Here is a 13,179-nt window from a genome sequence, read left to right as displayed (position 1 = left end):
ATAAAACTACCCTTGTTTGGAGGGGGTTGGGCACCTTGGACACATTCATCACTCACACCGTCCATATGGCCTTTTACAAGATAAAACTATGGCTGTCCTTTTACTGTCCCTCTCATTCCCTACTTGGTTTCTGGAGCAGACCAGGGTACCCCAGCAGTGGTGGGGGGGAAGGGGATGGGACTAGGCACGTGCTTACACCCCCCCACCCCTCACCTGCAGTGAAATTGGCAAAGATTCATAGCCTTGCTGTGCCTGGAAGACTGGGACCCACATCATAAGGCCCCCTCTGCTCCACAACCCCTACCTTCCCCACGTCCCTAGGCACCAATGGAGGTCATCCAGGGGGCAATTTTATCAAAGTAAGAGACTAGAAACATTTATTGCAATACTGGGGAGGGGGAGAGGGGGAGAGAAACATGCCCCGTACGGGGAGGAAAAAAAAAAAACCAAAAAACTGTGGCTTGCCACAAGATGTCAGTAAATGTCCTCACAAGTTAGCTGTCATATTTACCTATGTGAAATATCTGAATCAAAGGCTACGAACATCTTCTATCTCGGTATTAGCAAGAAAACAAGTTCCTGCTCCTTCTCTCAGTAAAGACAACAACGAAAGCCTCAGGATGTGTTGGAATAAACACAAAGACGGAGGCGTGGCGGGTGACCTCCAGTCTCACCCAGGACCCTGTGCCCTTTTCCGGCTTTGTGCCAGGGTCTCTGCTGCTGCAGAGTCGCCGGCAACTCAGACCGCTCTTCTCGCCTGCCTCACCCCCCCCCCCACTCCTTTGCCCCTGGAGTGTTTTGACTGTGTTCTAGCTCTGAGAAGGTTTTCTCTCCCCAGTGTTACCCCAAATGCAGCAAGGCTTTGGAGGGAGAGAGAGAAAGAGAATAGGAAAGAGAGAACAGGCCTCTTCCAAAGGACAAACTTCAATTCTGGGGAGCGGAGAAGCCAAACCAAAGGCCAGCTGGATCTTACCTTTTTGCCATTCACAAAGAAAACCAACTCATCCGCTGTCATTGTTACGGGATGGGGTGTGGGCCCCCTGCCTCCAGGTGCTTCACTCCCAAGAGGCACCAGCAGTTATGGCCCCTTGACAACTTGGAAACTACACCTCCCAATAAAATGAAACCTGGCCAGCCAATGGGAAGAAACCAGCCTAGAGCCTCAGGGCACAGGGTGTTCTTGGCAAAAGCTACCGGTTTACATAATCAAGAAAAATGCAAACACTCCTACCTGGTAAATCGCCCTCCCCACACCTGTGTCAAAGAGCACAGTGGGAGGCCCGTGCAGAAACCCAGAAACCCGGAAGGGGAGGGGGGAGGGCCTTGCCGCCAGGTGACCTGCTGTCATTAGCACTGCCCTCATGGAACCTGCTTCTCCCCACTGCCGCAGCCACAGAAGGAAGAAGGGCCATGCGCAGAGCCACGGCAGTAGAAATGACCCACACCCTCCACGTCCACACTTGTCATTTTACCATTCAGGTTCACAGCAACCCAGACTCAGCACTTAGACAAAGGACTCATTCTCCCACAGCCTGGAGGACCACAGGGGTCACAAGCCACGGAGCCCAGTGATCCAGAAGCAAAACCTAGCATTGGACCTCAGCATTGTCGTCCTCAGAACTCAGCTGGTTTCATCCTGTAAATGGGTATATGCATGACCCCAAGAGCTGAGTGCCTGAGAGGCAAATGATACGTTTTAGCAGTACTTGGTAAGTTTGCCAAGAACCCAAATATTTCCAACTATTGCACCTGTATTCTCAACAGCACAACAAAAATCATCCTGATAACAAACCATTTTTGAAGTTTTTCTTTTGTTTATTTCTCTCAGGGAAAGGCCTCTCATTGGCTCCCAGAGTAACTCCTAAGAATATTTCAAAATATCAACAATAAACCAAAATCGATATCAATTAGTTAAAACAGCCACACCATAGAGGCACAGGCCAACTTAACACAGAGCTGAAAGCCTTCTCCCATCCAGTATGAATTTCTGGTGTGAACACACCTGAACGTCGCCCACCTGGGCAGCGCCATAGGCTCTCTGTGGTCAGCACCCACCTGTGCCTCCCAGCTCACACACGTGCACACACACGAGTGTTCCCGCCCGTCTTCTTCAGTCCTCTAACAACGCACGTGGCCACTCAGCCAGCCTCTCTGAAGGAGGTCACTTCCCCTGAGCCCCTCGAAGGCTACCTGGAGGAAGAAAGGAGGATCAGGCAGAAGTAGTCGGTGTAGCAACAGCTCACTGAAACCGCAGACTGCCAGGACATTGTCAACACAATGCCCTCTTGCTCCACAGACTTTATTTAAGCAGGAGATAAAATCTCACTTGTAGGGTGACCAAGCGTCCCTGTTTGGTCCCCACTATCCTGCTTTAAACACTGATACTGGGACCAACCTCTCAGTCCAGGACAAAGTGGGATGACCGGTCACCATAAAACAATGGTTCTTAACTGGGGGGTTGGCGGGAGGAGATATTCCCATGTCCTTACCGTGACTGAGAGGTGCTACTGGCATCTAGTGGATAAGAAACTGGGGACTGGGGATGCTACTAAACACCCTGCAATGCAGAGGACAGCACCCCCCTCCCCGCCACACACACACACACACACACACACACACACACACACACACCAAAGAATTATCTGGTCTTTAAATGTCAATAGAGGCAAGATTGAGAAGTGCTCCAAAAGGAAGAAGAAGGAAGGAGGTGGGAGAGGTAGAAGGACTGAGTCTGGGTGGTATTTCATAATAGGGCAATACTCCCTGACCACACTCACATCTTCTGTGGTTGACAGGCTTTTCCTCTATCCACTGATCCAACCAGTTTTGCAAGCCCTTTACTTCCTCCTGGCTAGACTGCAGCCAAAGTCCTAGGAGACTCTCAATGTGAAGGTGGGGGGCAGGGGAAAGAGCTCAGTGTTGAGGGTTGGGTAATCAGGCTTAAATAATGGCTCTAGAACTGCTGTGTGACCTTTGGCAAAAATCACTCTCTTGGTCTCAATCTCATCTGTGAAATGGGGGTGACTGCCTACTTTGTAAGAATCCTGTCTAGTAAGAATTAAATGAGACCCAGGTTAGGCAGCCGACCTTCAGCCTCTTTCTCTATCTAGACGTGAAATTCCTCTGTTACTGTGAGCATTAAAAAAACAAAAGTGAAATAAATTTTTAATAAGGGCCTTTGTTGTCATTCAGGTTTTATTTCTGTACTAACTATAGTAACTGGTTTATCTCGGTAATACTGAGATTTGGCAAAACTTTGACTTTGTACCCTTGCTCATTATCCAACAGAAAACAAGGACCATTTCCTTCTCTGTAAGTTTTCAACATGTCACAAATTAGAAGAAAACAGTCCTAAGTAAGCATTTCCTCTCCCCACCTCCCCAAGCTGAAGATCTCCTGCATATGTTTTCAATGTTGGGATGAATTCTCAAATTTGGGCTGAATGAATGGGATCTCGGGGCTTGAAATAGGGCCACTATGGCTTACGCTATGTGAACTTACCCTGTTTTCCCTAAGGAATGCCTTGGTTTATAATAGATACTGTGTGGGCACGTGTAGACTCAAAGTCCACAGAAAAGCCAAATGAGTCCCGAGGCCCCCTGAACAGAAGCATCTTCTCTTCTGGAACAACACTTGTGGGAAATTACTAGAGTGAAGAATGAAAACACTGCCGAGAGAAGTCCTTATTTCTGGAACAGTGAGCTCCCTTGGGTCCAAGCACCCCCTGGAGGAAAAGCAATTCAGGAGAACTTCTGGAATATTCTCTGGAGGTCTGGTCAGGGCCAGACAACAGCTGTCCAGCCTCTATTACTTTGGAGGGGTTCTCGGGCAGGCAGGCCACACACATGTCCTGGCACGTCCAGATGCCTGCAGAAGTCCTCCTGCCAGTCCTGAACCAGCCTGGGCTGCCTCACTCCATGGGGGCTCCTTTCTTTGCTTCACACCTGAATTTGCATTTTGATCTGTACCTTAGGGCATTTTCTCTCTTTGTTTTGTTTTGTTTTTTTTTTTCACTTTTGACAAACTTCACTTGAAAAGAAAAAAACAGGGGTACCTGGGTGGCTCAGTGGGTTAAGTGTCCAACTTCATCTCAGGTCATGATCTTGTGGTTGGTGGGTTCGAGCCCCGTGTCAGGCTCCATGTAACAGCACAGAACCTGGAGCCTGCTTCAGATTCTGTGTCTCCTCCTCTCTCTGCTTTTCCCATGCTCATGCTTTGTCTCTCTCTGTCTCTCAATAGCAAATAAATGATAAGAAAAAAAGAATCACTTTTCTTTCAAAATATTCCATTACTCAGGTTTTTGTTGTTGTTGTTGTTGTTGTTGTTATTGTTGTTTTGCAGGGGTGAGGTGGGTTTCTTTTATGAAGTTTGTTTTTGTTTTTTGTTTCTTTCCTAAGACTGGTCTCCCACTTAGATATGCTCATGCTGGATTCAAGATTTTGCTATGTTCCCGGAACATCGCTGTGCAGGACCTGCCTTCCCGTGTGCTCCCAGACATCTAGATTGTTATCCAGCCCTAATCACATTCTTGACACCTGAATAGCGTATTATGATTTCATTTGATCTTTATAGCAGCCCTGCAAGATGAGCAGGGAAGTTATTATTATCTCCTCTTTCCAGACAAAGAAGATGAGGGGCAAAGAGGTTGACTTGCCAATAATGCCACAGCACGCTTGTCTGTTACCCACTCCCCAGCAGAGAAATCATCTCTTGGACGGTTCTCCCCTAACGTGGAGCATACACGCAGGACTGTCAGCGTGGCATTCTCAGTGCAGCTGGAATCCAGCCTGCTGGTGGCTGAAGTGTCTTCCATGCCTGGGTGGTGAGCCCTGGGTAGGGAGCAGAACTGCGTCACTGCTGTGTCGCCGGGGCCTAGTGTACTGCCAGGTGTGCAAGAAGGATCAATAAATGCTGTTGGATGAGCCCACAATGCAAGAATAGGGTGTATTTTCAGAAATGTCTAAGCCCCTGACTTTTTTCTTGATTCATTAGATTTTTTTTTAGTATAGTTGGCACAGATTACATTGGTTTCAACCGTATAACGTAGGTATTAAATGCCTCTGTATATTGTGCTGTGCTCACCACAGGCGTAGCTCCCTTCTGTCACCATACGACACTATTACGATATCACTGACTACATTCCCTATGCTGTACTTGTCATCCGCATCACTTATTCGTTCCATAACTAGAAGCCCGCACTTCCCACACCCCTTCACCCGTTTGCCCATCCCTCTACCGCCCTCCCCCTGGCAACCAGCAGGTCTCTGTATGGATAGATCCGATTCTGATTTGTGTTTGTTCACTTCTTTTGTTTCTTTAGATTCCCCATATAACTGAAGTAGTATGGTATTTGTCTTTCTCAATCTGACTTTTCTCACTTAGCATAATGCCCACTAGGTCCCCCTGACTCTTATTGAATAACAGAACTTTCTTCCATGTTATTAGCAACATTCAGTTCCTTCCTAGCTCCTTTCCAACTAACCTTCTATTGTTGATATTAGGTAACCAGCTAGTATTCGTCAGCAACAAGTCATCCTTTATTACTTTGGAGGAAATCAACCCTTGATATTCTACACACATCTGGGAAGTAGATCCTTCTAGAATCAAGAAGTTGGTATTATTGAAAAAGGAACTGAGTCAAAACTAAAAGCTTCTGAATTTCACCCTAGGCCAGTTATTGCAGGCACACAAAAGCTCAAGGAATAGAAAAAGCCCAGAAGCAATTTAAACCCACTTTATCTGTCTGCATCTGTTATGTTTTTTGATAACGTCTTTTGTACTCAATAAACTCTGTAACCCTGGGGGCATTTGTGGCGAGGACAATATGGGCTTGTCTGGACAGAATGTAAGGTCTCTCTTTCCAATCTGAGCGCTCCAGCACAACGCAGGAAGGAGAGTCCTTAGTTGTAGCTCATGCAAAGGATCAACTCACATTTGCTCTGTAGACAATATGGCCCAGTGAGTAGCCATGTAGGAAAATTATTTTCACAATTTGTTTGCACCTCCTATTCCTCTCACCTGACTTGTTTTCCTTATTATCATCTGAAATACTATACAATGTACCCACTTACGTGTTTATTGTCTGCACCCTGGTCTCTCTGCACCCAAGAGAATGTAAATATGGCAGACATGTCTACCTTTTCACCAAATATTCATGCCCTCCTTCTCTAATGAAGAGTTTCTGCTGGGAGATCACTCACCATTTCCCATCCCCTTATATGCGAGGCAGCCCTATGACTGGGTCCTCATGAATATAATATGGCCGAATGTGGTGTTCACAGTATCCTGGCTCCCACTCTCTCTCTCTCTCCCACTTTCTGATCACTAATGTCAATGCCCAGGGTGACCTTGGAAGCCACACACTGAAAATGGCAGAACTTCCAGTCAGTCAGCCTAAATGCTTTAAAAAGTATCGTAATCTGAGGTGCCTGGGTGGCTGAGTTGGTTAGGCATCCAACTCTTGCTATCGGCTCAGGTCATAATCTCATGGTTTGAGTCAGGCTCTGCGCTGATAGCATGAAGCCTACTTGGGATTCTCTCTCTCTCCCTCCCTCTCTCTACCTCTCCCACCACCCACCTCCTGCTTGTGCATACATGCTCGGTCTCTCTCTCTCTCTCTCTCTCTCTCTCAAAATAAACAAATAAACTTAAAAATAAATACAAAAATCTGAGTACTCCCTTCCACCACCCTTGTAGCTATTAGGAAGGAAGATTTTCCCCCTACTATTCAAGGTGATTCTAGACGGTCTAAGAATTAAATTGACAAGAGAGAGTTAAACAGGAGAAAAACAAGATTAATTACCTGCACACAGAGGACCAATAACAAAATTGAAACCCAAGTAAATGATCAAGCCTGGCAGTATGTCTATTTTTTAGACAAAGAAACAAATGTGTTAGGAAATGATAGGACAAAGAAAACTTATGTTCAAGAGCTTCAGTTGGTAAGGAATTTTAAACAGAATTTGGACTGGGTAGTAAATTAATAAAAGTAGCAAGGTTTATACAGTCTGCTTTGCCCTAAATTTCCTATCTATGGTGACAAAGACGTCTTGGTACAGAGAGGATACCTTTCACAGGGATAATTTATTTCCTGCTTTCTGGAGACAAAGGCTGGGGCTGGGGTGCAGTCAGGATGTTCTTCTTGTTCTGGTTATTTCTTAAATAACTTTAATTCAATAAAATTACTATGCCAAAATGGTAAATTTTGGGGGCAGCTTGCCCTTGGCTCCCACATCATCTAGGTGACTTTATAGGAACAAGAAATAAGTCTGTATTGTGCTTACCCACTGAGATTTCTGGGATTGTCTGTTACAGCACCTAGTATTACATCTACTAATATAATATGTTTGCCAAGGGCAGAGATGTTTATCTGTTTTCTTCAGTAGAAAACAGAGCCCCCTTGAGTGGAAAACACTACATGGACATGATAGACACAATATTTATTCAAAAAAATACTTGTTGAATAATGAATGAAGAACAAATGAATGAATAACAGCAAGGCCAGAACATGGTTTTAATTAAAGGCAAGTAAGCAGGGCTTGAATGTCTGACTTGGTCCACTTGCAAAGCTGCATGTGGAAGTAATGTCACCAAGGATCATGGGCTCCTGAACAGAAGACAACTTTGGTCTCATCCCCAGGTCCTTGGCCTTAAGTGTCCCCATCCCCACACTCTGTTTTAAGGATGGGCTCAGAGCAGCCCTTTACACCGGGCAATAGTCACACAACCATTTCATTTATCAGTTGTTTTGGGGGGGGGGGTCACAACCTAAAATTTTATTTTTTTATATCCAATTTATTGTCACATTGGTTTCCAAACAATACACAGTGCTCATCCCAACAGGTGCCCTCCTCAATACCCATCACCCACCCTCCCCTCCCTCCCACCCCCCATCAACCCTCAGTTCGTTCTCAGTTTTAAGAGTCTCTTATGCTTTGGCTCTCTCTCACTCTAGCCTCTTTTTTTTTCCCCCTCCCCCATGGTCTTCTGTTAAGTTTCTCAGGATCCACATAAGAGTGAAACCATATGGTATCTGTCTTTCTCTGTATGGCTTATTTCACTTAGCATCACACTCTCCAGTTCCATCCACGTTGCTACAAAGGGCCATATTTCGTTCTTTCTCCTTGCCACATAGTATTCCATTGTGTATATAAACCACAATTTCTGTATCCATTCATCAGTTGATGGACATTTAGGCTCTTCCAATAATTTGGCTATTGTTGAAAGTGCTGCTGTAACATTGGTATACAAGTGCCCTTACACATCAGCACTCCTGTATCCCTTGGGTAAATTCCTAGCAGTGCTATTGCTGGGTCATAGGGTAGGTCTATTTTTAATTTTCTGAGGAACCTCCACACTGTTTTCCAGAGCGGCTGCACCAGTTTGCATTCCCACCAGCAGTGCCAGAGGGTTCCCGTTTCTCCACATCCTCGCCAGCATCTATAGTCTCCTGATTTGTTCATTTTAACCACTCTGACTGGCGTTAGGTGGTATCTGAGTGTCGTTTTGATTTGTATTTCCCTGATGAGGAGTGACGTTGAGCATCTTTTCATGTGCCTATTGGCCATCCGGATGTCTTCTTTAGAGAAGTGTCTATTCATGTCTTCTGCCCGTTTCTTCACTGGATTATTTGTTTTTCAGGTGTGGAGTTTGGTGAGTTCTTTATAGATTTTGGATACTAGCCCTTTGTCCAATATGTCATTTGCAAATATCTTTTCCCGTTCCGGTGGTTGCCTTTTAGTTTTGTTGATTGTTTCCTTTGCTGTGCAGAAGCTTTTTATCTTCATGAGGTCCCAATAATTCATTTTTGCTTTTAATTCCCTTGCCTTTCGGGATGTGTCAAGTAAGAAATTGCTGCGGTTGGGGCACCTGGGTGGCTCAATTGGTTGAGCAACCGACTTCGGCTCAGGTCTTGATCTCACGGTTTGTGAGTTCGAGCCCTGTGTCAGGCTCTGTGCTGCCAGCTCAGAGCCTGGAACCTGTTTCGGATTCTGTGTCTCCCCCTCTCTCTGACCCTCCCCCACTCATGCTCTGTGTCTCTCTGCCTCAGAAATAAATAAACATTAAAAAAAATTTTAAAAGAAAGAAATTGCTGCGGCTGAGGTCAGAGAGGTCTTTTCCTGCTTTCTCCTCTAGGGTTTTGACGGTTTCCTATCTCACATTCAGGTCTTTCATCCATTTTGAGTTTATTTTTGTGAATGGTGTAAGAAAGTGGTCTAGTTTCATTCTTCTGCATGTTGCTGTCCAGTTCTCCCAGCACCATTTGTTAAAGAGACTGTCTTTTTTCCATTGGATATTCTTTCCTGCTTTGTCAAAGATTAGTTGGCCATATGTTTGTGGGTCTAGTTCTGGGGTTTCTATTCTATTCCATTGGTCTATGTGTCTGTCATTTATCAGTTTTAATGTTACTCTGCTGTATCCTAGACACTGTACTGCATATTGATCAACTATAGGGTCAGAGAGGCTTAAAGAGCACCTCATTGTACCTTACAGATAAGTCAGGATCCCTGAGCCAGCACTGTAGACCCAGAACTTACCTTCCTTCCTAAATATCAACACTCCCCAGTGCAGAGATGCAGAATTCAGTCTTATATACTGATATCCTCAAAGTATTTATCATATGAAAATTTGAGAGCTTCCTTCAGCCCTCCCCAACCCAGTTTTATTACAGTAGTCTGTCAGATGACAATTCAGGGTGCAGGCCTCTACAGGGAGATCACCTGTGCTGTTCCCATTCTAAATTTGTCATTGAACCAGAATGCTCCACAGGAACATAGTGGTGCTAATGCTGTTATTTGATTTTTCTTTTAAAAGGGAAGGAACTCCTTCTCTTCTGGAAAAAAAAAAAAAGTCCATTAAACCACTGTTAATATCCTAAAGCATACAACCCCAAAGTAGAACATAGTCCCCAAAGTAATCAGAGGCAGAAGGCGAGCTAGCCACCTCAGACTTGTTCTCTGGAAGGTTTCATTTTCCCAGTGTTCAGGGAGAAGATGTGGAAACTGGAGTCACCTGCATGGAGCCTTCCATCCTCACACATCCTTCACTGCGGTCTTGTCCCTGCCTGGACGATGCTGTCCGCTGCGGATGGCACCAGTGCCGCACTTTTGGAAGAGGTCTACCCCTTTCTCCAGAGCCATAAAAGCCAGCTGATCATTGCATCTGAGGGTTAATGTTTGAGATTTTAGCCATCCGTGAGTAATTCCCAAGTCTCAGGACATGATATCTGCTAGTTTTCTGAAGCATGGGTTTTAATCTCATGAGCTAGGCTGCCCCATCCATATCACAGCACACTGAGAAATTCTCACTGACAGATTTCAGGGGCTGCTTATACTGTTAGTTTTGTTTTAATACATTTCGTGACAACTGGAGAAATTAGGACGTCCACATCGCCTTACTGATTTAACAACTTGAAGCTCTTTTAGGCGAGTATATGGCTCTTGCTATAAAGGCTGCAGTGGGAGGCCTCCAGTTCTGAGGCCAGTCTACAGGCCAAAGCTAAATCACTTCCACAGTGGGAGACATTTTGAAGAGGACAAAGATTTACGAGGTCGCGAATATGTGCCAGGTCCTGGGCTGGTCATTCTATATGGATCTCATTTATTTTGTACAACATCCCTATGACCTAGATATAATTTCTTGTTTTCTATATAAGGAAGCTGTCTGGGATCAAAGGGGCTAAGTAACTCATGTCTGGTAAGGGGGAACCAGGATTTAAACCAAGTCCCTCTGAGACTAGAACCCTCAGACAGCAACAGAGAGCAGAGACTAGGCTTTCCCAGTTCGACGCCTCTCCTAGAATGGTCCTTTGACCCATTACAGGGGTTAGAGGCAGGGGAGAAACTGCTTCCTTGACAAAGTTCTCACTTAGCACTGAGGAAGAACCAGCACTGAGAAACGGCCAAGAGAGAGTCAGAGTGGGGGCAGCAGAGGAGGAAGCAGCAGGAGTCTAGGGTCTGTGGGGCTGAGGCAGGTACCAGCCCCGAGGCCTGTCTTCTGAAAAACCACACAGAGATGGTTTATAGCTATTTTTACTCTCATAATCCCTATAATGTGCTCTGAGGACCAAGAACACCCAGTAAACAGAAAACAGGTATCTGATTACGATCATATGGGAAATTCTACAATCCCAAAGAAATGTAGAATATAAAAAAGTTATAGGGAGAGAGAAGAACCAGACTGTGGGAAGGGAATCCAATCTTAGCTTTCACCCATCTGACATTTTGACTCCTTGGAGACCTAGAAAAGAGCCCAGGTCTCAGCCTCACTCTTCCAGAAGTAGAAGTAGATAAAATGCAACTTATGTAATACAGCCACCAGTCCCCCCAGAAGCCCAGACCCAGGGTGTGCAGAGAAGGTGGAGGCAGGATGGACTTGGCCCCTTTTCTGTCAGGAGAACCAGATGTATTGATAGACTTAAGAACCTGTGGGCCTGAGGTTTCCTGTATGGAGGCTAAAACATTTCCCCCCATGTTCCAAAAAGCTGCCTAGTCTAGAAGTCATAGACTTAAGACATAAGCAGATGTGAAGGAAGACAGAAGACCTAAAGGAAGGGAGAATAGGAGAGGATTCCAGGGATGGTGAACATAGAATGGCAACCACAGTTATTTCAGGGACACTTCATGGCCCCTTAGCAGATTTCCTATCCCTGTGATTCTTGGCTGCCCTTTCTCTCCAGTTGAGTAGCCAGACCAGAATACTTAATAGTCCTTAGTGACCTGGCATGTGTCATTTTTCAGTCTTGATCACTATCAGTGTCTTCCCTATATTGAATGTTCCCTATTCATTATTTCTATCTTATTATCACCATTATTCCAAGAATCTCACATGGAAGTAGGAACTGGAGTGACAAGAATCTTGTGAATGAATCATACAGCCCCAACAGCCCCATCTAGGGCGTCAATAAAGTGGCAACTCCAGGAAAGGCATGAAACACTTTGCCTGGAGCTAAATAGAAGTGCTTCCATGGTGGGTCTGTGAGCAGAGCTTGTGAATTTATCCCCCCACCCCACCAAAAGTACACACATGCGCGCACACACACACAAATATATACACATAAATATATAAAAAATGTAAATATAAATGTGTATATGTAAATATGTGTATATGTAAATATACACACACACACACACACACACACATTTTCCCAAGCTTCCCTATGCCTTTGTTATGAATAGACAGAGGCCCTACTCAACTGGTCTAGTGAATTTTGGCAACCAAGCATTGGGTTAGATGAAGCCATAGAAAAAGTCCCAGTGTAGGAGACAAGAGGCTCAGGTGACAGCCAAGGATCTGCTCTTCTCTCTGACATTTTTGGCAAGACCCCTTCCCATCTATAAAATTCCACAGGCACTTCGAGTTCTGACAGTGCTTGGGATAATGCTTGAATTCTTGGATTTTTTTTTTTTTTGTATCTTTCTTTCCAAAGACAAAGACTGCCCTAGTGTGCAATGGCTCTTTTTATTCATGTTCTCTGAGCCTTGCCCGGCTCTGAACAACTTGTACCTTGCTACAAGGACACTCCCATTTCTTGTCTAGCATTGGTGTAGCTAAGGAAAAGAAAATGATATCAGGTGATGGAAGTGCTCTAGTTTATTCCTTACTTATTTTCACATGTAACCGTGTGGACCAGTATTTCCTAATGTGGAGTATCCTCGAGTAGTCCTCTGAAAGTGGAGTATCCTCGAGTAGCAAGCTTCTGAAATGTTCCTGACAGTTTTGTAGAATTACAAAATATGTTGTCAGCCTGAGACTCTTGTCCACCAAAGCATAGAGCGGACTCCTTTAAAAGATCCATTGGTGGATGGAGGTGCCAAGAAGTTTCTTGCTGGCAAGGTCTGGGACTCCTACAAATTAAGCCCAGTAACTCTGAAAGCTGCACTCACCAACGATAGAAAATGGCTCACCATGGCCCTACCTTGAGGACAGGTGAGAGGTGGCCCTGCTCTGTCTTCCCTGTGCTCATGTCCCTCCCCACTAGGTAACAAGTTTTTTGGGCCTAAGGGAAGTAACCACTCATAGCCTATGTCACTCACCTTTTACAGCATGCCCCCACATACCCAGGTTTATGACAAACTGGCCCCCAACTCACACCCAAGACTCAGTCTAGCCATTTACCCTGGCCTGTCCCTCCAAAGGAGAGCCACGCTCCTTGTATGTGCCATCAAGACCCATCTGGGA

The 13,179-nt window shown here is 45.2% G+C and overlaps 1 protein-coding gene across 1 annotated transcript in view; it reads right to left on the bottom strand.

Annotated features, from left to right (window-relative positions):
* LOC124503607 (xanthine dehydrogenase/oxidase) overlaps positions 1-1,015 on the bottom strand; it is a 57,491-nt gene extending 56,476 nt beyond the window's left edge. The window contains exon 1 of the mRNA XM_047068777.1: positions 974-1,015. Coding sequence (XP_046924733.1) covers positions 974-1,015 — 42 coding nt within the window. The remainder of the gene's footprint in view (positions 1-973) is intronic.
* Positions 1,016-13,179: the final 12,164 nt, after the last annotated feature.

This window comes from Lynx rufus, unplaced genomic scaffold (genome assembly GCF_022079265.1).
Source record: "Lynx rufus isolate CCGP_SWC_20201006 ecotype Redwood Valley unplaced genomic scaffold, mLynRuf1.p SCAF_8, whole genome shotgun sequence".
NCBI classification, from domain to species: domain Eukaryota; kingdom Metazoa; phylum Chordata; class Mammalia; order Carnivora; family Felidae; genus Lynx; species Lynx rufus.
Note: the sequence above shows the minus strand (reverse complement) of the source record. Positions and strands in the feature narration are given on the sequence as shown.